This window comes from Cottoperca gobio, chromosome 24, assembly GCF_900634415.1.
Source record: "Cottoperca gobio chromosome 24, fCotGob3.1, whole genome shotgun sequence".
NCBI lineage: Eukaryota > Metazoa > Chordata > Actinopteri > Perciformes > Bovichtidae > Cottoperca > Cottoperca gobio.
The window spans coordinates 11724929-11749125 of NC_041378.1; the positions used below are offsets into that span (position 1 = coordinate 11724929).

The following is a 24197-nucleotide window of genomic DNA, read 5'->3' on the forward strand; positions in this document are numbered from 1 at the left end:
TTGTTGACTTACAGAGTTAGTCTGGCTTCCTTCAAAGAAACCTCATACAGAGCTGGTGTGTTAAGGGCGGGTGAACTGAAGATCCAACGGTAGCATGACAGCACCATCTAGTGGACAACCAGAGTAGAGACGACAGGGCAGACCATGTTCTCAATTGCTACCTGTAGAGCTAAAGTACATGGATTTAGACAATGGTTTGTAGGATGTGGAAAAGCTTAGTTTTGTATAGCCTACTCAAAAAGCCCATTGTAAGAATTTATTTTGATGCATTATGTGATTTGGTTAGTTAATAGGTTCATGTGATGGTTAATTAGCTGGTGCATTTGTTATATAGCTATACAGTAGAAGTAAATACTGAGGAAGAACAAAAGAAACTAAGCATCCTTGTCACAGAGCCAAGAGCTGTCAGGGGCTGCAGTGCGCGCGCACACGAGACACGAGAGTGAATTCACGCATGCGCAATACCATCTGGCTTCTCGGTGTCTGGGAGATTGCAAGAAGATGATGCGGCTGAGCGGCCGGCACGGACTGAATGCATAATTGGGGTATCTTAGTCATATATTTTCACTTGCCTTGTGTAGTTTCTTGCCAAATTGCTGTTTAATGTCGAACTGTAACCGGAGCGGCGTAGAAACTGATTAGCAGTGACGGCAGAAGAAGAAAGGCGAAGCAGTGAGTGAGAGGAGTTGGACATCAAATTGCACCGGATGTCATTACACGCTCTTAAATATCGAGGACGTAAGTAAACGTTTTTAACATTGTGTATTTGTGCTACGTTGTCGTAATTTGATTCTGGGCATGCTAAATGCTTTTCATACATTTAAATTTGAAACCGGTTCTTACTGTTATTTTTGGGTTTAATTAAGAAGCCTTGCTGGTAAAGAGCCCAGCCCTTTGTCCACGTCAAATCAATTATTTCTTCGTGGGTCGACACTTTTCATAACTGTTTTATAGTTTGCATTCATTTGCACTCCTTAGCACCTTTCACCCAGCCACCTGTTAAGCCTGGGCAAAAAATAATGACATTTAAATGAACCTAAGATAAAACAAGTGTAACTTCATGTATTAGCTGTGGAAGAGCTTGACCTTTTAAAAAAACATATTAGGATATCTGTACGTTAAAATATATATATATATATTTATATATATATTATTATTATTGCAAAATACCTTTTCTAACAGTGTGCAAATGTTATTCTCTGTTCTATACATAAACACGTTTTTGTTTTTTTATGTGTGTCACTCATAGCACATGCAGGCAGACAACCATCAAACAGGCTTGTGGGCATTTGTACTTAGGCCTACATCTAAGCTCGTTGATCAATTGAATTTAAGCCTCTTGAGCGGTCCGAGCGAAACCTGCTGACACATGCGCTCCTGTCTTTTTGTGTGCGTACAAACCCGGTTAACCCTCTCTATCGGATTCCCATCCGCGGTCCACTGCAACTAAACTAAACCCTCAGTGGGTATGTTGTTATATGGAGTCCTGCACAAAAAAAAAGTCCATTCTGCAGATTCGCTCGTGCTCACACATCCATGTGTAGCCTAATATTGCTCTAAATACTCAGCACTTTCCTGTCAGTCAACACTCATTGGTGGACAATAGTCACTGTATACAGAGCAGTTAATTATTAAAAGGGCATCTGATCTGACGCACCAGATTAATTATAGATTAATATGGAGACAACTGCTCTCAGCTCTCAGGTGGATAAGAAGTGTTTGTTATGTAATGCTGCTTAATTACAGTCAATGTGGTGCACATTTGTCTCTTGATGCACAATTGTTCTAACTTTTTGTCATCGGTGTCCTGTTAGTGAGCAAGTTATAGGAGGTTATTAGAGGAAGTATTAGGTCTATCTGTGGAAGAAAAGGGTCAGAAACAGAGAAAATATAATTACCCAGTATCCACCACCCAATTATCTCAAACTGTTTCGACTGGCCAGCAATCATAAGAATCAATGCAAAGTGCATTAGCTATTATGTTACCATACTGCTTCAAATAAGGGCACGAGAAGAGAGGCCTAATCTCTTCTTTTAGGTTGTTTGCAGCAATGCTTAAAAGATGGGAGACCACTTTATCCATTCATTTATAATGAGCTGAATAATACCATGTGGTAGCATATAATATGACACAGCATAATGCAAATCCCTATCTAAAAGGCTCTCACTTGTGGATGTGTTTAACATATTATCTAGTAAGAACTCAACACTCTGAGAAGTCAGTTTGATAGAATGCTGAAAAGGGTTTTCTTCAGGCTACATATCTTTGGCCTGATAAATATGTGCAACAATTGCAAGCTAATCATGGCAGAGACATGTTGCAGCAGTTTACAAGAGAGTGACACATACTAAAATGGTTACGTAGCATAGTTCCTCGTGCTACTAGTTACACTGATAGGATATGTATGGCCTGTAATTTGCTTTGGGTCTCTCACTGACGTTGGCTCTTTTGCTTCTCTCTCCTTTTCTCTCCCTGCCATAGTATAATCGGGACCAACGGCAGAACCATGGAGGTTGTAACACATTTTGTGAATGACACTGTAGAATTTTACAAATGGGGCCTTACTATAGCAGGTAAGATCTTTACAATCACTCATTTCTCAATCACACAAGAGCAGTGTGCCACTTTAGATGTTTGATTATTGAAACATGTCTTTGTTATAATTGTCATCAGGTAAATATCGTAGCCACCAGCTTACTTGTACAGAAAAATGGAAGTTGGCATACTAGATTTTTACATGTATGTGATAGCATAATAACTACATAGCAAAGTCTGATCAGGTCAAAGTTAAACCAGGAAACAAGCACAGGTAGCGTGTGCAATAGTTTAAATATTCAGTTTGTTTTCACCCCCAACTACTTAGTTTATACAATATGGTCAAACTAGGGTGTTACTTAAAAAAATCCTAGTAGTAAGTAAATTGTTATTATTACACATAAGAATAATGTCAACAGAAACAAAATGGCAAAAACTGCAAAACTGTTGCTGAAGTATGTTGTAACAGCAGTGGATTGTACTTTACGTGTCCTTTAACTGGTCATGAGAATGCTAATAGGGATCCAAATAAATACAAATAAATAGATAAAGGTTGTGTGAGAGGGTGTGCATGTTCTAGAGTTGTGTGGATTTTGACGGTAGAAAGATTAATACTGCAAGCATTACATGTGTGTTAACTTTAACAACAACTGTTCTGTTGTTTAACCATCATACCTCACATTCTCCCGTAATTGAGTTTACCTCTATTTTTCCTCCAGACAAGAGGGTGGAGAGCTGGCCGATGATGTCATCTCCCGTCCCCACTCTGGCCATCAGCTGCCTGTACTTGCTCTTCCTGTGGGCGGGGCCTAGATACATGCAGGACCGCCAGCCCTACACACTCAGGAAGACCCTCATAGTCTACAACTTCAGCATGGTGGTCCTCAACTTCTACATCGCCAAAGAGGTGGGGAGACGTAGATTACAGTAGTAAACATGACATATAGTGTTTTCTGTCAGGATGTTAAAGGGATGACATGGAAACTACGTTATAAGACACTAATAAGTTCTCCCTATACTAGTGTTACCAAAGGGCTTTCCCTCAGAAACACTGTGTGACAGGCAATCTTGACATTCATTTAAATGCAGAAACCAGACATTAAATCACAGAGTACTATATTTACTATGTAATTACACTATAGAAACACTTCCTAATGTAGGAAGACACATTCACACAGAAAGGCAAAAGGCAAGAAAAGACCTTACGGATGGTGTGGAGAAAATGACTGCACTGTGACAAGACAATTACACAATTCACAATTCACAATTGATCCACTTTCCATTTTCCTTTTAAATGGTTGAACAGTAAGTCTTATGTATGGGTGTTCTCTCAACATATTATCTCAACCAAGAATCTAGCAAGTGGTTGTGCATCTTGATTACTTATTTACAGTAAATAATGTAGAAATCCCCAATGTCTCGTAGCTCTCAGCCGTGTCTAACAACCTGCTGGTTTGTAAAGAAAACTCAAATTTTGTTTTGTGAGTTATGTGGGATTACTCCTGTTCACTGCAGTAGTTGTTGCCGTCTCCATATTTTAAGAAATGTCAACCATTTTCTGATATTTGGTTTTCTTTCTTCCCATCAGCTCCTACTAGCCTCTAGAGCAGCCGGGTACAGCTACCTCTGTCAGCCTGTCAACTACTCCAACGATGAGTATGAAGTCAGGGTAAGCTCCCTCCAACACACACAGCACCTCAAATCTTCACACACCTAACACCTATCACAACTTTAAACCTCAAGGAGATCAGTGCATTTAGTTTTGTCGGGGGTTAGAGGAGAGGTAAACGTTTTTATCTCTATTTCAGGACAAACAGGGTGTGGCCTGTACTCAGATAGGCGGGAGTAATTTGTCTCACCACCGTAACACTCCACCCCGATCTCCACCCTCAGGCCGTGTTATTTCATGATGGCATGATGCCACAGCACCGCGGCTTAGAGAGCAGCCATGTGTACTATGTGCATGTGTGTGTCAGGCTGTGAGGAATGAAGAGCTAACACACACAGAGGGATTCGAGTGAGTGAATGTAAACGTGTAGTAGTGAATCATCTGCGACATGTAAATGTAAAACACTTCACTACAAATGCGGGAAATTTTTCCTTGCTTGCAAAAACATTTAGTTTTGGATTTTGTTCTTTTTCATATCTTGTTCACAAATATATTCATAAAAACTGCTCTTTGCTGTAGTAATTATTAGTGAAACTTCACTCAACTGTCCTACATAAGTGGATTTAGGTAAATGTTTTAAAGGTAACTAGGACCTTAAAACCGTATTTCCACTGCCTGGTACGGCACAGCTCTACTCAACTCGACTCGCTCTTGTGGATAGTACCTGGTACTTTTTAGTACGACCTCGCCCGTGGTTCCAAGTGAGCTGATCTGATACTAGAAGGTGGCGTTAAAACACTGCAGACCGTCACGGGACATCCTCTATAAACCAACGATGTTTCGATAGCCGTCCACCATCAATAGGGACCACAGTCTTTTTTTTATTCAATAGACCTAGATTTAAAAAAATAGCCGCCAGCAAAACTAAAAACGTACACACTACGTACACTGCAGACGTTCATCTGCTTAGTTGCTGTTGAAAGGATTCAGCATGTGTCCCGTTGAAGATGATGTCGCGGCAGTTTCACACTATGACGATTAGCTGACCCGGTCTACACTGAGGCGGCACTATCTGCAGTGGGAAACCAAATAGAGAAAAGCACCTGTCGTGTCCAGCATTACCATACAGTCGAAACACGGCTGTGACTGTAATGAGTACTACACCAATGTCTGCACACTGTATTTCGCAGTCTTCAGCTGTTTGTCTATCAAATACGCTATTGGGTACAGCAGTGTTAGTGTCGAAGATCCACCGCCGTGAGCTGCAATAATTCACTCCATCCTGTTTTTACGTCTTCAGATAGCATCTGCGCTCTGGTGGTACTACATCTCCAAAGGAGTAGAATTCCTGGACACAGTGTTTTTCATCCTGAGGAAGAAGTTCACCCAGGTCAGCTTCCTCCACGTCTACCATCACTGCACCATGTTCATCCTCTGGTGGATCGGCATGAAATGGGTCCCCGGTGGACAATGTGAGTAAAAGCATCTTATGTAGAAGCACTGGCAGTTTGCACGCTAGCCATTTACAAAGAACACGACCGTCATGACGCCTGATACAAATGTATGCCTATAATCTTTCCACAGCATTTTTTGGTGCGACCATCAACTCTTCCATCCACGTCCTCATGTACGGATACTATGGCCTGGCAGCTTTGGGACCTCAGATGCAGAAGTACCTCTGGTGGAAGAAATACCTCACCATTATTCAGATGGTGGGTGTTACTTATGGAGATACTTTTTGTGTGTGTGTTCTGTGGGTGTTTTTGGTGAAATATCCTATTTAAAATTGTATTTTAATAGCACTGATTATACTGTCATAACGATGCAGTTAGGTCATTTGGTAAGTAATGGAAAAAGACAAATTAGATATACATTTCCTTACTTCTATTTCAATGATAATCCCTATATAAAAGTTATTTTCTATTCCGTACATTATAAACTATGTCTTAAATCATTACCTAGGAATACTTTGTTTCATGTCAATTCTGCAGGTTTATTGCGTTTTTACTGTGTTTCAGGCTGTTTTTTGCTTATTTATTTTAATGACGTGTTTACATTCTGTGTGTTCAACAGATCCAGTTCCACGTGACCATCGGCCACGCCGGCCACTCCCTCTACACAGGCTGTCCATTTCCCGCCTGGATGCAGTGGGCTCTGATTGGCTACGCCGTCACCTTCATCGTCCTCTTCGCCAACTTTTACTACCACGCGTACCGACGCAAACCTTCCTCCACGCAGAAGGGAGGCAAGCCCGTGGCGAACGGCACCTCTATGGTAACTAACGGTCATAGCAAAGTGGAGGAAGTGGAGGATAACGGGAAGAGGCAAAGGAAAGGAAGAGCGAAAAGAGAGTAAGGAAGGAAGAGGGCTTGCTTGGCGATTAAAAGAAAGAGGACAGTTGTTTGAAGGGCCAGAGAAGGAGGCAGGGTTAGGGAAGGGATGAACGGAAACCAGACAGGTTTCATCATCCCTTCAAATAACGTAGAAGGATGTGATTTGTGACCAACTTGAAAAGGTGAAAGGATAGAAGTGTGTGTTTTGTCTGTAAGGGGTTTTGAGAGGAAGGGAGGGGTGTTGGTTGTCTCCATAAAAGTTGTTTTGTTTTTTTATCAAGAAAAGCAAGATGCTGATCATGTAGGCTCCGAGATCTCTCGTGTCCAACTGTGTTTTTGGACCGTAATAGGACCAAAATATAAAGAAAAGGACCTACAAACTGCTCAGCATCCACTAACTTATCAACCAAGATTCACCTCCAACTTTTGTACTCTGGATTCCAGTATTGTTTTAACTGAAAGCTTAAATAGTCTTTAATAAGCTAATTTATTTTCTAGTGATCTAAAAGAGTTTAAATTAATTTAACTATTACCAACAAGAGAACATGCAGATGTTTATACCAAAGGGTTTTTTCTCGGTTCGGGGGAGGGGGGGCGGCATTTGTTTACGAATACTACAAAGTTAGCAAACAAACAAATCACAATATGACATTCTCATAACTGCCATCTATTATATTTAACTACTTTTCATTCATCTCTACACCATCAACCAATCCAACATGTCATGGACTTTCTCTGCTGTTGATAACTGTGCTGCATTTACACAACAACATGCTATTTTCTTTGTGTTTATTGTGACTAAACACCTGGTTTAAAACACTTTGGGGGAGGGTTGTAGTTTCCTTTAGTATTTATGCAAATTTGTGGGTATCTTTGTTATGATAATTTTTTGTGGGTCCTCATAATTTATTTCTTTTTGCTGTGCAATGTAGCCGAGGTGCAAGAGATTTGAAATTCAGCTCAATATTGTCTCACTGCCATGTAGGACTGAAGGGAAACTCCTCCTGAAAAATGCTTTTCTTTTTTTTTTTAAAGAAAACAAATGGTTATTTCATTGTCTTACTAAGAATGAAAGCAACACAGCTTCTGGCTGCACATATAACTGAAATAAAGACAATGTCAGCACCCCATAGTTTGTTTGTGTGTGTTTGTGTTAGTTTTGGTGTGTGCACGAGCCTTGTAATCGTAAAACAGCTCCGTTAACGCTAAAGCAACTCTGCATATAGGATCAAGTTGTCACCCATTAAGGAACCTAATCTGGAGCCGAAGCCCTCCCATCCCCCATCTTCCCATTTGCTCTCTCACCTCATTCCTCTACTTCCATCATCCCTCTCTCTTCCATCCCAAGATCTGCAGGATGGAAAGAAATGTTCTAGGTTTGTGTGTGAGGCCGAGGTAGGTGGCCTGTCCAGACAGATCTGCCCTAATCTTTGGGGGTAAATTGGCTTTAGCTCCAAAAGAGCTTATTTCCACGTCACTCCATGAGTGACCAAGGAAAGCAGGTCACTGGAAGAGAAGCCTTTACTAATCTGCCACCAGGTTGCTACTTTAACTCTCAAACTATGGATTAGTTAACATTTGGCTCCGATATAGCGTTGAATTATTGAGCGAATGACTAATATGTGTACTTCTGTGTGATAAGGGGCACAGGAGCAAAAAAAGAGGCGGATATTTGACCCCCAAATATTAGCAAATACAAGTTGTTGATACCTGTGCTGTGAATTAATATCCAGGTTGACATCAGCAGTTTTAGCCCATTTCTTCACTAGCCTGTGACAAACACACTATATCCCAATGCTCTTTGACCACAGTGTGGATCCAGTAATGGCATCTAGTAAATTATTAATCTACCGTCTTTTTCCTGTGCTCCAAAAGAATCCGATAGCACTCATTCTGTTACTCCTGACATTTCACATCTCAGGCCACAGAGGGGTTTTATCATTCTCCTCATTGCACAATAGGGCTACATGCATTACTTTGCAGCCTTCCATTGTATCCTGATGCACCACCACCTGTCTCTTTGCACCCATGGCATCAGGGTGGAGGTGGAAGGAAGGAGGTCTAAGAGTGTAGATTTGAATGATAGACTAGATGAGTGGAGGAGTATTTGTCCTCCACGGGGATGCAGAGGGAACTAAGCCAGGAACTAAGAGGATTGGAGAAGGTTCAAGGCTTTTCTATCAAAGTCATTTAGCACAGGTCACTATAACCTGCATCCCTGCTGCTGCAGGAACGTGCATACACATACCTGTATGCATATTGTATATTATAGAGCTTGGGCAACTCTCTTAAGAAAGCTTTTTAAGTGCACACTAGATTACTGGTTCCCAAACATGTTACTATTTCCATTCCATTGATAATGTGTAGCAAATAGGCCTCTCATTTCAGGATCTTACTGACAGTCGACTAACCCATTCAGTATTCTCAGAGAGTCTGTTAGAGGGTGAAGGGTCAGTATGCATGGGTTAAATCTCTGCAAACCTAACCCGTCACTCACTCATCTCATTAGCAATTATATGACTAAGGCGCTCATTGTAGCCTAGCAGAGTGGAAACAGTCAGCGTTTTACTGGCTCTCTGTCTGTGTGGGACAGATTGCCTTGAGAGCTTGAGCGGACTCTGTTTTGTCTGTGGAGAGCACCCTCTGCTGGGATTTAGTGACAGTACATTTGTGGGACGAGGGGGACACATTATGTGATTCTTGTCAAGAGTGGGTGAGGCACATTTTATGTCCATGCCGGGAATCTTTCATGTATAAAACTCAGTTTTGTCCAGCAAAAAAAACAGTGAATGAAGGAATTAAACGTATAATATGTAACATTCCACATTGAAATGTCTAAAAACGTTGTATATGTTATATATTTGTTGAGTTGTGTAGGACTGCTTACATTAGCCCAAAATTTAAGCTACACTTAACGAAACACTTTTAAGATTTAGTTTTTAACTTTATGTTTTAACTGGATGAAGGAGTTTAGTCGGCATACGTCTGGATCTTAAGCTATCAGAGAAACAAGCTGAGCAAACGTTAGCGTTTAGCTCTCAACACCTCTGTCCTGTGTCTGGCTCTAGGTTCTGGTGTGGTATGTAAATTTGATTTATGACACCAGTATACCATTTTGAGATTATATCCAGTCCAGAGTTAAAATGAAAATGTTATAAAAACCGATTATTTCAGTTCATCCTGTGCCTCCATGGTGCATCATTTTAAAAATGAAGTTGTGCTCAAATGGGCATTTGACCAATTTAGCATTGTTATAGTATTAAGATGGAGGATTTAGAAGAGACAGGTTTTTTTTTAAAGATTGGAGATATCTCAACTTTTAGTCCCTACTATGAGTCCAAAACACTGGATCCTACAATTCCCATAATGCAACTCAATGGTCTCATTTAAAAAATATTAATGTCTCAATTCCAGTCTGAGATGTTATCAGAGTTTTGTGAGCCATTAGAAAGACACCATCAGAGCTACAGAGGACATTACACAACTGTTTTCACTGGTTTCAAATAATTTATTAATATTAATAATAATAAATAGAATTTCTATAGCACTTTTCAAGAATTCAAAGTCACTTTACAATAATATAATGGGGGGAGTGAGACAAACAAATACGATCAACGGACATGGATTGGGATGGCTAAGAGTAGACAGAGGAGAAGAGATGGGTTTTAAGGCGGGACTGGAACAGTGTGAGGGAAGGGACTCTGTTTTGCGGAGATCTGTGGGGAGGGAGTTCAAGAGCCTGGAGGCTGCCACAGAGAAGGCTCTGTCCCCAAAGCTGCGCAGATTGGACATGGGGGTGGAGAGGAGACCAGCAGAGGTGGAGGGGAGGGGGGACCATTTACTCCTACAATTACATATAATTCAAATATTATACTGTACATACTATCTATATGCAACCCACCTAAACTGATCCCTATTAACATACTGTTAACCTAATTTTGGCATTGTATATATTGTATTTTAGATGTGCACCACTGGGTAATTATCTCTTGCCACTGTGTATTGCTACTGCTGCACAGCAATTTTCCTTGGGATTAATAAAGTTGTGCCTTAATTTAGCAAGTAACCGCACATGAGATACTCATTAGTAAACAAACTTATGTTAGTTATAAAGTATTCCTGCAGTGTAAGTTTAGGTTTAGTAACATAATATTCTTCTCATTATTCTATATAGTTATACTTACATTGTAAACCTTGTGCAACCTGCTTAAGCAATACTCTACTTAATTAGCCATACCAATAAAAACTTATTTGAATTTGAGAGAGCGAGAGAAAGATAGAGGTGGGGATGGCCGTTCACTTCCTGGTTTGACGTACATTCACGTCATATGGCCAGTGCCCTTGCAGTGCCTGGTGGTGCCCTGTGTCAGCGACTCTACTTAATGCTCTGCGGTAAGAATTCACCCACTATGTGGAGCTCTCTGTGAAAATGCATTAGTTTGGACTTTTAAAATAAATATGTCGGCCAGTGGATGTCGGTCCAGCAGGATACAGTCCATGTTTCTAATGGTCCTGGACATAACAAGTGCACCTCCCTTGTAAAGTTATGGGTCTGGATGATGACGGCAGTTGCAAAAAAGCGGCATCTAGTGGCATCTTCCTCGAAGTTAAAACTCTCTTAAGTATGATTGTTACACTTAACAGGGCTAAGCTTATGTAATTGAATAAGTTTATAGTTTCTGTGCAGCTATTTTAACTCGTGAAAAAAACAACTACAAATTACAGCCCATGTTTGGAGTTTCAGTGTAGCAGAAAATGAAGCCTGCCGCCGGTGGCGCTGCAGATCCTCCACCATCGTCAACATCATCAGCAGACAATAGCGCAGGGAGGAGGAGGGGGCAGCACCGGGCTCCCTTGCCGGCTACAGCCCAGGAAGGGGCAACCAAGCGAGCTCCGAGACACCAAGGCAGGTGCAGATCTCCTCTTCCCGCAGGAAGGACCAGAAACATCGGGGTGAGAGACAATTTGAGGTCCGCTGACGGAAGAGAGAGGGATCCCGAGCGGCGCGGCGGGGCAGCTGTTCACCCGGATGGTGCTGAAGCTGATCTAGTCAGAGCAAACAGGGCGGATGCTTTCGGGGAAGATCCGACAGATTCATCAGCATCGGCCCGCCGCTCCGTTTTACTCCTGCCCTGCCTCAAAGGCGACTCTTCTCAGCGTGTGTTACCCGGCAAAGCCTCGTTTTCCTTTCCCGTGACAGAGAAAGAGAAGAAACCCGGAGAGGGAGGCGGCCGGAGCGGAGAGAGAAGCGACGCGTCTGTAGGCTGCGGCGCGGGCCTCGCTGGTTTGGGTTTGTGGAAAGGGGGATGCTTACAGGCTGAACTCATACAGTTCCATCTGAAGAAGAGACTGAGAAGAAGCGGTGCGAGGATGCAAACCAAGACAGACAACATGTGGACAGAGGAGGCCGCTGTGGGAGAGCCGGAACCGGCTGCAGAGGCGACAGAGGCGGGGTCCGTGACACAGCAGGACCAGGCCTTTGAAGACGAGGTGGAGAGGCTGCTTGACGAAAATGATGATCTCAAGGTTTGTAACATGTTGGTTTTATGTAGGCTGGTGTTTTGTCATCAGCTGAGGATGATTTAGATAACACATACAATGTGCCACCTCACTGGAATCCACCGCAAAACAGTCGACATGTATTTGTGTCACATTAGGATGAGAGAAAATCCATGTTTGTAGGCCTATCTGAAGCCTGAGGGCCCATCAAAACCCTGGGGCCACATCACTCTACTAAATATTGTGTTTGCCGTGTCCTAGATAAGTAAACATCAATTGATTAGTCTGTTGAACATCCTCCATGTCTTCACATAACATAAAGCTAAGACCTAAGTTGAAAATACACCAGCTGCTGATGACTAATTGGTTATTGATCTCATTGGTATCGATCTGATAGGATCAATGATATCTTGTGTTAAAATAAGGGACAACCAAGGAGTCGACAGCTTGAATGTGGATGTTTATATGTACCATGTTGGCATAGAAGACAGCATTGAAGCAACATTTAAATTCCTACTATATTTGGCCCAAGTCCAAAACAGCCATTACTGACTCGGTGGAGTCAAAAGTAAGATTCTAAAAACCACAAACCAGCAGAGATTAGCTGGTCTTAATCTTAAACCACGTCATAACTGTGACATATAATCTTTATGCACCTGCCAGTGTGAAATTGAGGAGATGAGGACCGAGATGGACGAGATGCGGGACACATTCTACGAAGAAGACACGTGTCAGCTGCAGGAGATGAGGCGTGAGCTGGAGAGGGCCAATAAAAACTGCCGGATCCTGCAGTATCGTCTGAGGAAGGCTGAGAGGAAGAAGCTGCGCTACGCCCAGACGGGAGAGATCGATGAGGAGCTGCTCAGGAGTCTGGAGCAGGACCTGAAGGTGCAAAGGGGAGGGGAAGGTGCTCGACTATCTGTGTGTCTGTCTGGGAGCAGGATGTGTGTGGAAGCTGTTAATGTAGTCACTGCCATGGTTGTCGCTTTGACTCCTATGCATTTAACTGGTTGATAAATTATATTTATATGGAGTTATTTTGTTTTGAAATAGTACGAAAACCCCAAAGATAAGAAACTTAATTACAAGTAATGATCAAACATGAAAATCCCCGAAGTTGGAGTGAAAATATATCTATGAAACAACGCAGGTAGCGAAGGATGTGTCTGTGAGGCTGCACCACGAGCTGGAAAAGGTGGAGGAGAAGCGCACGAAGACAGAAGAGGAGAATGAGAAACTGAGACAGAAACTCATAGAGGTGGAAGTGACCAAACAAGCCCTGCAGAATGAAGTAGACAAAACCAAAGAGGTAAGAAAACAAGTACCCACATTCATCTAAATCATGTGACAAAGATAAGCACAAAATAATTCAATTTGATGTTCAGATTAAGCTATTATCATAAAGCCTGGGACCTTTGTGTCTATGTATAGTGCACTTTAGGATGTAAATGCTTTGCCTCATATTACATGTGGAGGAATAGTTGTACAAAAAGCTGTAAACCACCACAAAGAGTTTAAATGGTACGAATTTACTGTTTAAAGAAAACAAAATGGAATTTTTCTGTAATCTGTCTCAACAGTCTCAAAAGAGAAGAGGAAGCAAGGACACCCAGAAGACAGACAGGAAATCAGCACAGACTCCTACAGAGGTAAGAGGTTTTCACCCTCACCTTTCTTTCTTCTTGAATCATGTTGCCTAAAGCAATGGAGATACTCACCAGTAAGTATCTTTCTAAGTATCATCTGCTGTCCTGCTTAAATAATGTATTGTTTTCTCTTGGCCATCTTGGTAAATATTTGTCAGAAGTCAACAGTAAGACTTTGATCACATCCTCATGTAATGTTCTCAAGTCAAACATTTTTGCTTTTCAGCTAGGGGCCTCAACAGACCAAAGCAAGCGCTCCCATTATTTGAAAAAGAAAGTATATGTAAATGAAAGCTGAGAGTTTGAAGAGCTCTAGCTATTACTTTAGACTTAGCAGGACTTCAAACATCCTCCTGGTCCAATGATAGATAACGTTTTGGCTTTGAAAAGACTGTGCTACAAAATCTCCTCTTTAATCTTAAATCCTTCCGGCTTCATGTCTTATTGCGTAGACCAACTTTTTGAACTTCAGGATTAAGTTTTAACCGTTTTCTTCTTAAACACACTTTAGTATTTACAGTCTGTGTTGTCTCTGTGCTCCAGGAGGACAACGATGACCTCAAGTGCCAGCTAGCTTTCATCAAAGAGGAAGCGGTGCTTATGAGAAAAAAGACGGCTAAGATTGACAAAGAGAAGGACCGTCTAGAGCAAGAGCTGCAGAAGTACCGCTCCTTCTATGGAGAGCTGGACAGCACCCATCCTAAAGGAGAGGCTGGGGGCCCGCCCACCACCCGTGAGTCAGAGCTGAAGCTCCGGCTCCGGCTGGTGGAGGAGGAGGCCAACATCCTGGGGAGGAAAATAGTGGAGTTGGAGGTAGGAGCAGATAAGGCTACATAAAGGGAGTATTACGTCAGCGGGAGTCATTTGAGTGTTGAGATTTTCTCCCTCTACCTCACAGGTTGAGAACCGTGGGCTGAGGGCCGAGCTCGACGACATCCGTGGTGAAGGAGAGGGTGCAGGAAGCGATGGGTGCGGAGCGATGGGTGGGTCGGGCTCAGGGCGAGGCCTTGGTGAGGATCTGACGGAGCTCCGGCAGCAGCTGCAGCTGGTGGAAGACGAGGCAGAGCTGCTGAGGAGGAACCTAGCTGATGTTGAAGATCAAAACAAGAGAGTGACCACTGAACTGAACAAGTTACGGTTCAAAGCCGGCACCCATGAGGGAGGCGGCAGGCACGGGGGTGGAGGTGGAGGGATTGATGGAGCGAAGGCAGAAGCCCTGCAGGAGGAGTTAAAGGCAGCAAGGCTTCAGATTAATGACCTAAGTGGCAAGGTATTACACGTTAATTGATAAGCTTATATTATAATGTTATGTTATGATAAGGTATAATATTTACCTTGTTAACAATCCTAGTTTAGCGTGTTAGCATTCTTCTAATTAGTCAAAAAACAAAATATTGGACAAATTATAAAGTCACTTCACCATGTTGCCATGTATTCCATATTTTGTAAAATTCTGATGTTATTACAGTAACATGTCTTTGTCTTTATTCAGGTGATGCAGCTGCAGTACGAGAACCGTGTACTCCTCTCTAATATGCAGCGCTACGACCTGGCCTCCCACCTCTCCCTGCGTCCCAGCCCGCGTGACAGCGACGCAGAGAGTGATGCCGGCGGTGCGACAAGTGGTCGCCGTGAGAGTGACGAAGACTCCACCTCCTCCCGCCTCCTCCCACCGCACCGCAAACGCGAGGGCCCTGTAGGTGGGGAAAGTGATCCAGACGAGGTCAGAAACACTAACGGAAGCAGCCGTTGCCTGACGCCCACAAGGAGCCTCTACACCCCTACTGGGCCAGAGGGTGCCGCATCCTCCGCCTTGTCCCGCTTCTTGCCTATTGGCCGGTGCAGCCTGATCGAAAGGCAGCAAATGACTGACATCCGTTTGGAGGCGGAGAGGCTTGTTCGGACCATTGACCGGCTCATCGCTGACACGGCCACGATCATCTCAGAGGCGAGGGTCTTTGTTTCGAACGGTGACCTGATGTTCAGGAGAGGAGGAGAGGATGGCGGAGAGGAAGATGGAAGTAGGATCAGGGAACATGAGCTGCTGTATCGCATTAACGCCCAGATGAAGGCCTTCCGAAAAGAACTGCAGAGCTTCATAGACAGACTGGAAGTGCCGAGGCTCGAGGACAGAGATACAGAGGAGCCACTGTCGGTGAGACGAATGTTAAACATGTTTGTGAGATGCATGTAAAATGTCTCAAGGAGTTTAATGCTGATTCTGTTTCTTCCCTTTTCTCACTAAATCCAACCTCCTGGTTTGTCACTCCGCCCAGATGTTCCAGCCTATCATTTTGCTCATCCTCATACTTGTGTTATTCTCATCCCTCTCTTACGCCACCATCTTTAAACTAGTCTTTCTTTTTACTCTTTTCTTTGTTCTGTGATGTACACCTCCCTTAATTCACATCATCCCTTGTTTGTTTTTGCTCTGTTGTTTTTCTTTCCTCCCCGCATCATTTGTTGCCAAGGTAACCAAAAGCACAGGAAAAGCTCAGCACTTGTCGAGGCTGCAGTCACATTCAAGAGAGTGTGGCTAGATTCAACACTGGAGTCTACATTATGCATAACACATCACTGTCCACATCTGTCCCTCAAGAAGGTGAGTTACAATATGTGACGACTGTGAACGAGTACTCCTGTAGCTGATACTATCCCGCCTATAAAAAGTGACTGTTGTCCTATCAATGTGTCACAGATCTGATGTTTGTAGAGCAGCAGAGTGAAAATAATGAACATTTAACAACAAAAACAATCTAATCTAATGGAATCTAATGTTTGTATTTCATTACCGCAATCATCAAAGAGGCGCATGATATGTCCTCGTGTTTGGAAATTGTCGAAGTTTCAGAATGTACTGTATGTCTGTTTGAACCTATAATAGGTAGTTTGCTTATAGAAGTTAATTCTTCCCCTCAGGAACATAAAGTGTGACAAAATTATTTCAACTAAGGTCAATGGAGCTTGCTCAAGTCCATTTTCATGAGAACATATAGGACCTTTGCTCCGTCCATGTTGGTTTTAGACAGAGATTTAGACAGCAGCTGATTAGCTTAGCTTAGCACAAACACTGGAAGCGGGGGAAAACAGCTAGTCTAGCCTGGCTTTTATTTTTACATTTCCACATATAAAACAAACAAGATAATACATTTTAATAAACAACCTTTAGAGGTGCTGCAAGGCTCATTTTCTTATCGTTGGCGAGCGCCAGGCTAGCTGTTTAGGCAGTCTTTATGCTAAGCTAGCTATCTAGCCGTTGTTGGCTCTAGCTTCATCTTAAGCAAGAGCCGAGCAATAACATAATTCACAGCAGACATGTAGATTCTTTTTTTGTTTATGACTTTATTGTCATTATATTCCTACATTATTCCCTTAATATTCCAACTCTTTCTCAAAATATTACCACGTAATTCTCAGAATCTCAGAGAACACAGATGTTTTGAATATGCAGAAAATCATTGACTTAGGAACTGCTCATCGGTAATGGCTTTTTCCTAAGTTAAGTCCTCAACCTAATTACCATAGTTACCAAACATTTAAGATAGGATATGAAAGTCAAGACATTTCTGTAAAACGGCCCCATGGAATTAATATTTGAAAGCAATACAGAGAGCTATACTGCATTATATTTTGAATTGTCAATCATAAATTGGTGCATACAAATACATAAGAAATGCAGGTAAAGAAGGTTTTGACACTGAACATGTCCTGGGGGATGACCCCCAGACTCCACCCCACTTGTTTTTTGTCCCGCCAATGTTGAAACGAAGCCTACGCCTTACATATAGGCTTTTGCATTGCTTACATTGAAACTTAAGGTCACATGTATGTAAGGGAGGAAACATAAGTCACCTTTCTGTGCCGCTTCATGTCCTGGTTTATCCTTGTTACTAAATATATTTGATCTTGGTTATGACAGCAGTCAACTCTTCCTTGTTTTTCAGAACGACACTTGCTGTACCATCTTGCTGTTGTTGCCTCAAGGTAAAGTAAGGATAGAGTTTGTTTTTATCCCTTCTCCTTAACTCTTAAGGGATTTGTCATTTATTAGGGGAAACAACAGGTGGAGGAATAATGGTGACGATCCCGGGGCTTTGAACTGGAAGGAATTCTGATGATAACGTCAAGTGCCAAATGTTAGATCTTGTCTAAGGGGGGGCCGTCAGAAACCCCAGTGGGACCCCTGATTAGAGGCAGGCATTAGTAATTGATGGTGTGTCAGATGAACAGAAGCAACTGTCAGGCATGAGTCAAAAACACAGCCACAGGTTTGGGTTACTCCAGGACATTGTATGATAATTTACGCATTTTACTCTTTTAAAAGATAATTATGTTAGAAAATATTGTAAAAGATTACAATTTGTGAGGCCATGTGAAGTTTAATGACTTAAAAAGTACCAACAAGGAATTGTGCCAAACATGCCAGGCATCCACCTTGCAGTTTCCTCTTCGTGACTACCTTCAATAAAGATATTATTGACTGCATGACACATTATTACTAGCCTTGTCACACACACATATGAAATCCCTTGGAAAAATGATTTGCACTGGCGCATGGTCACAAGGCAAAATCTGCCCAAGCATCCTAAAGCAGAGTAGCAACAGAGAAGCCCATTGGCCGAGAGATTGCAGCAGCTGAAATAGCTATGTAAACACTTTCCCTCTCTCCGTGAGCCCCAGTAATTATAGCCAGGATGCTGGTGACGACAGTTGTCCCATCGAGACTTCAAATGGGAGAATAAATTTGACATTATGATATTTGATACCGGCTCCAATGGCGCGCCCACGTAAACAGTAGGGAGCGATATAAAGGCTGGGTACCCCGGCTGGAACAGAAGTTGTTTACCCTTTAGCTCAACGATCAGGACTTAACGCCGACAACGAGGCGTGACTAGAAGAACCGGGGCCCTTCAAATCCAGTCTGCGAGGTTATACATAACACACCAGAGGAAAAAGCGAGGGGGAAGCACCGGAGACAGGGGACTTGACGATTAGGCGCCGAGGGTAGTGAATCTGTTGGAGACGCCGGAGCGCGCAGCGCGCAGGAGCTAGAGCAGGCTGAGGATTTATACTGGAGCAGTGAAAACTTTTATTTTGAGCAAGGTAAGGACAGCTATTATTGAGGCAGAAATGGCAGCTGTAATGCCCCATATGGGGAGATTTCATTTTGAAGTAATTGTATATAAGCTTAATTAATACAATTTAGACAGCATGAATGGTGAGTCCACTGTTTTCATGCTTAGCCTTGTGGTGATTTTCAATTAAATGTTATATATTATATTAAATTATCTTATTTTGAGCAAGTTTTGGGTTGTCATTATTTTTCTTTTCTTTTTTTTAGGTTTTTGTCTCTAAATGTATCTCTCTCCCATGCGCACAAGCCATGCAGCCAGTTTACTATGCATAGTTACAAGATTATTAATATATCTACTGTTGCATCACAAGTGGGAGGGAAGTGGCTGGTACATTCGGGCACCTTCGACCAGGATACTTGTCATATTTTAATGATGGCAACAACGTCAACAAAGCCAGGGGCTACAATAATAGTTAGGCTATTAGTGCTCCCTTTGGGATACAACATGGTGTGACATTAATGAATATTAACTCAGCCACATTCACAAGGTTTGGGAAATCATCTGAGGTGCAACCTTAAATGCCTCTGAGATATGACACAGCACAGAGGACATTTAGATGTTGAACCATTCTTTTAAGTTTTTCTTCCCCATGTGGCGAGGCATACAGAGGCAGGATGAAGATTAAAGTGACCGAGAGCTGTTATGCAACACTTTTGTCCACACGTGCTGCATTGGTAGGCTTACATGCCTTTTAAGAATTTGGAAGAATGTGAAAGGAGAGGGTCGTAAAAATCTGACCTTTGTGAGGTGACCAACGATGTAAGTCATTTAAACAATAGAGATAAAGTAAAAAACCTCAAATTCAATGGAATGAATAGGTTCCACTTGCTGCAAGTCATTGCCACTGATCTATAGTATGTTTTATTCTGCCTTGTTTGAAGACGTTGAAACACAACATTTAGGGCTAAATTACATAAAAAGACTATTTTCATAATAAGCATAAATCAGGATTTGCTTTGTATATATTTTTTAAGTATGCAAACTTTTTTCCCCCCATGTCTTTGTCTCTATAGTGTTTCCAAGCCATCGATCCTTCCAATCCTACGTGACCTCTGACAGGAAAGTGAAACTGGAGAAAGGGGAAATTGGCATTTAAAGAGGCCTCTGGGTATTGAGCGGCCTGCGTCATGGCAGCCATTGATCTGGAGCGTGGGCTGGAACACAGAGGCCGGGGCTGGGGACAGGAGAGGCCGGAGCTGATGGACAACTTCGACTCAGAGATGCAGGAGTGGGAGGACCAGCTGCAGGACATCCAGAAGAAAATCGAAGAGGTAAGATTTCGTATAAAAATGTTGGACCGTTTCAAATCCCATAGAGACCGGACAAAGTTAATTTCCAAAAATAGGATTTCAAGCTGTCGTTCGCACTTAAAACACACATTGTATTGTAATTGATGACACATTAAATGTAGTGGGTTTATGCAATGTGAACTTAATGTGGTTTAGTGGACAGTTGGGGGTCAGTGAACACTGTGCAATGCTACACTGATGTAGAAACAGAGGTTAAATGCAGTAGCTCATCTTAATTCTGTTCTGCCGCTTTAACTGTAGAATGGAGTTATTCAGGTCCTTACAAGAAAGATAAAAGCACTTCAGCTGCAGCTCTAAGATTTATTTATAGAGTTTGGTTTAACAAAGCAACAGACTCCATTGTGACATCGTTTTCAGGGTGTGTGAACACACTAATGGTTTCCTGGTTATGTAGTGCTTCCCTAGAGTGTGTGTTAATTGATGTAATATGCATGTGTTGCACGTGTGTGTGTGTGTGTATGTGTGTGTGTGTGTGTGTGTGTGTGTGTGTGTGTGTGTGTGTGTGTGTGTGTGTGTGTGTGTGCTTGTGAACTATAATAAACTGTTGGCAGCTCAACCTCATGGCCTTGTTGGAGCAATGATATAGACAAATGTTAACAAGCTAATTAAACTGTGACGTGATGACACACACAGACACACGCACATACACACACACACACACACACACACACACACACACACACACACAGTCTGAAAGTGGATACTAAAGGAGTATTACAGGTTGCAATGGGAAACAGATAGTTGTGCAAAGTGGATTAACATGTGCTGATCTTAAATATAGGTTATGCTTTATGATAATTATAAGACTTGTTTGTTGTGTAAACACAGTTCCTGACTTTGAGCTGTGTTATGCATGTCGTTGTGTACAATATGTGAATACATGTAGGAAGTTGCTTATGTTTTCTTCTGTTTTCATTTTGCAGTTGTACAATGAAGTCCAGGCTCGCAGAGGAGCAAACGATATCACTACTGACAACCAGAAAAATGGCAGCGAGTTGGAGTGCGGCCTAGGTCACCATGGCAATGGTCTTTTTGGCGATGGCAAAGGCCATCACAGCCATCACAGCAAGAATCACCCCGCAGCGATAACTGTGCCACATCACTATAGTAACGGCTGTAACTATAGCCCCAGTGGGTACAGCTACCCCGTGAGTCATCAAAATGGCTACGGTTACTGCCACACCAACTCAGAGATTGGCGACTTGTTGCAGGATTACTTGGAGCAAGGGAAGCAAATGAGCCAGAAGAACAATGGAGCTCGCCACGTGGTAAGTAAAGGCAATTTTTAATCATTTACTGCCTTTTGCATCATTATGTTGGCATCTGGACATCTGAGGAAACCAGATACAGGGACGTGATATGAGTGAAAGCTGGGGTCAGTCAGAAACATATAGATTACAGTTAGCTGGTTCCTTCTAGTCAGACAGGCTACCAGATAGGAGTTAGTTTCACATACTCGGTCACTTCTACCAACTCTTGCACTTTCTCAACTCCCGAGAAAGCAGTCAGGAAGGATGCCAAAACGTTAAACTGTTTCCTGTTCCACATGGAAGATACACTCACAGCCAACATACAAGTATAGTAGATGAGAGTTAGCGGTGCTATATCGAGTGATGATCAAGGGTCAGCCGAGGTTAAGTTTTGGTAAGGTACAGTGAGCGGATCATTGCCAGCAGGGATCTTGAAGTAGCACACTCATTTAAAGCTTTTAAATATAGTACGTAGAGGTTGATATGGTTATTTAAATACATTTTTCCCATCTCTCTCAGCGCTTCAGTGACACAATCAAGGTGAACCCGGAAACGGAGATCAGAAAAAGTTCTGGAAGAGAAAGGTAAGTGCGCTGCCTCCCTATCCATGAACCTTTTCATCATCATCATCATCATCATCATCATCATCATCATCATCATCATCATCATCATCATCATCCGAGGGAAACGCCTGTTAATCTTATTTTGTTTCGGTTTGTTTCAGGCTTGGTCAAGAGCAGTGTTTGGGCAGTTTTGAGGAGACTGAAAACAGGAAGAACCAAGTGTCTCACATGAAGAGCTCCCCCCGCAGAGAGAGTTCCCCCAACAAAGAAAACACAGGCGCAAAGCCCCCTCTTGGACAAAGGGATGCTCCTGCTGTACAACCGCGCTCACAGCTCCCAATCGCAACAGCTGGTTCGCCTGTTCCGGACAGGAAGTCATTCAGTCCTGGCGTCCTGGGAGATAGGAAGTGCGGGAGCCCTTCTGTTCTCAGGAAGTTTGGCGCCATGCTTCAGGAAAACGAGGGCAAAATGCTCACCGAATCCGGGGTGGTAACCCATCAGGGGCCGGAGCCAAAGTGCCCCACCCCTGGCTGTCAGCGGCGAGCTCTGGGAGCCACTGCAGTCGCCGGCAGGGCGCCCATGCGCGTGCCTACTCAGAAATGCCAAGCAGATTTTGACGTGCTGACAGCAGAGATAGAGCCCGGCCAAGAATGGGGGTTAGTATCAGACTCTGGTAGACAGAACCACAAGGATCACAGAGGAGCTTACAAAGGGTCCCAGCGGGTACCTCAGCAGTCCCAGAGGAGATCACAGGTGGCGGGGAGCCCAAAGATGAGACCCAGAGCTAACAGCGCGGCAGACAGAGATGGAGGACTGGCTCAAGGGGAGAGAGCAAGACGGCCTGCACCTCAACATGCAGAGCCCAAAATGGACTACATGGTCTCAAGTGCTTCCTCTGGAGCTCAGAAGATCCATAGGGGTGGGTTTGTGGGACAGGAGTTGCCAGGTTGTGGCAGAGTGAGGGATGAAGGACTTATCGAGCTGCTGGACATGCTGGAGATCCAACACGAGTACAGCTCCAGTCCCAGAGTGGGACACACAGCTTACAGACAGGATCCACAGCAAGTAGGTTTTTTTTTCAGCTTTAGCATCAACAATATGAAACTTTTACTGTACAAGCTAACATGTCCCATTATGTCTCTGTTCAGGTAAACCCAGCCCAGTCGTCCCCTGCCAATCTTAACAACAGCTTCTCTCGTCCTGCGCGGCCAGCCAACCAGCGACCTCCATCCAGGTGGGCCGGCCGCACCCCTACTGCCATCATCACCAGCCCATCAGGCCCAATGTACCGTCCCCCAAGCCCGCTGGCTCGCACCCCTAGCCCCATGACCAGAACCCCAAGTCCCGCCCTGAAGCACCGGCCTCTCGTTTCCTATTCTCTTCAGACTGAGACGGTCATTATGTGACACCTTTCCATTTCAATCAAGCTTGATCCCTTCCTGCAGGAAATCCCTCTCTCTCTGTGTAAATAGTAAGGACTTCTCTGTGAAACAAAGTGCTTTAAGAGAGTTAAAGAAACGCTTAATTTCATCTTGATACCATGTTCGAGATAAAAAACACAGCATTCTCCAGTGTTGCTGTGGCTTTTTGCTTCTTCTGTGCTGAAACACATCAACATATTGCTTAGTTGCAGTCCCCCTCCCCCCCCCCCCCCCCCCCATCCTATTTTTTGTATTGAATTTCAGGTGTTTTCTGTATAATGAGATTTTGCATGCAGCCCTAGTTTAAAGGGTGCATGCTCATGTGTTTAATCCTCATGGTGGCCAGGCTGAATCAAATTCAACCTGGCCACCAGCAGGAGTCCCAGCTGTGCTCCCAGCAGCAATCTGCTTATTCTCAACAGTGTGTTTTACTGTATCATATTGTTAAAGTAATATATTTAAGATGTTCAAATAACAGCTGTGACAAATGACTATGATATGCCTTTAATGTATTTTTTTTTTCTTGGTAATAAATATGACAGTGCTTTGACGTCAAGACTCTTGTATTTCTCAACTGCAGCATTGCATTGTTCCATTAACGGTGGTTCATATTTCAGGGTGTTGATGATTTACTGCATGTCAAGTCTATGGTTATCTGATACAGGCATCTCTCTGCATGCCAGTCCAATGGCAGCTCAGCAGTTGCTGTTGCAAATGAGCTAACTGTCCACCAACTTCAACACATCAACTGGTTCAAACATACCTGAGGAACTGCATGATAAATATATATCAATATTTACAGATTGTCCTCTAAAAAGAGGGATTTTTGAGATTTATATACATGACCCAGCAATTGGATTGTTTAGATTTACATTAAAGGTGTTGGTTCAAGAGC

At 43.0% G+C, this 24197-nt stretch overlaps 3 protein-coding genes across 4 annotated transcripts; all 3 read left to right on the forward strand.

Annotated features, from left to right (window-relative positions):
• The first annotated feature begins 488 nt into the window (after positions 1-488).
• On the forward strand, positions 489-7601 carry LOC115003755 (elongation of very long chain fatty acids protein 4-like). Its single transcript, XM_029425668.1, has 7 exons — positions 489-738; positions 2483-2574; positions 3256-3443; positions 4125-4205; positions 5446-5617; positions 5730-5857; positions 6219-7601. The coding sequence occupies exons 2-7, from the start codon at positions 2508-2510 to the stop codon at positions 6498-6500; spliced, it is 918 nt and encodes a 305-aa protein (XP_029281528.1). The 5' UTR covers positions 489-738; positions 2483-2507; the 3' UTR covers positions 6501-7601.
• A 3632-nt stretch (positions 7602-11233) lies between these two features.
• LOC115003592 (protein SOGA3-like) lies at positions 11234-19880 on the forward strand. Its single transcript, XM_029425445.1, has 10 exons — positions 11234-12004; positions 12641-12865; positions 13128-13286; positions 13558-13626; positions 14167-14436; positions 14522-14893; positions 15116-15778; positions 15900-16225; positions 17568-17607; positions 19772-19880. Exons 1-8 carry the CDS (start codon positions 11234-11236, stop codon positions 16008-16010), a joined length of 2640 nt encoding a protein of 879 aa, XP_029281305.1. The 3' UTR covers positions 16011-16225; positions 17568-17607; positions 19772-19880.
• Positions 18083-23840, forward strand: LOC115003593 (uncharacterized). 2 transcript variants are annotated; one of them, XM_029425447.1, is made up of 6 exons: positions 18083-18726; positions 18965-20029; positions 20992-21336; positions 21838-21902; positions 22043-22946; positions 23030-23840. In XM_029425447.1, exons 2-6 carry the CDS (start codon positions 19886-19888, stop codon positions 23285-23287), a joined length of 1716 nt encoding a protein of 571 aa, XP_029281307.1. In that variant the 5' UTR covers positions 18083-18726; positions 18965-19885; the 3' UTR covers positions 23288-23840. The 2 variants fall into 2 exon arrangements, with proteins under 2 accessions (XP_029281307.1, XP_029281308.1); XM_029425448.1 differs by having other exon boundaries at positions 19366-20029.
• Positions 23841-24197: the final 357 nt, after the last annotated feature.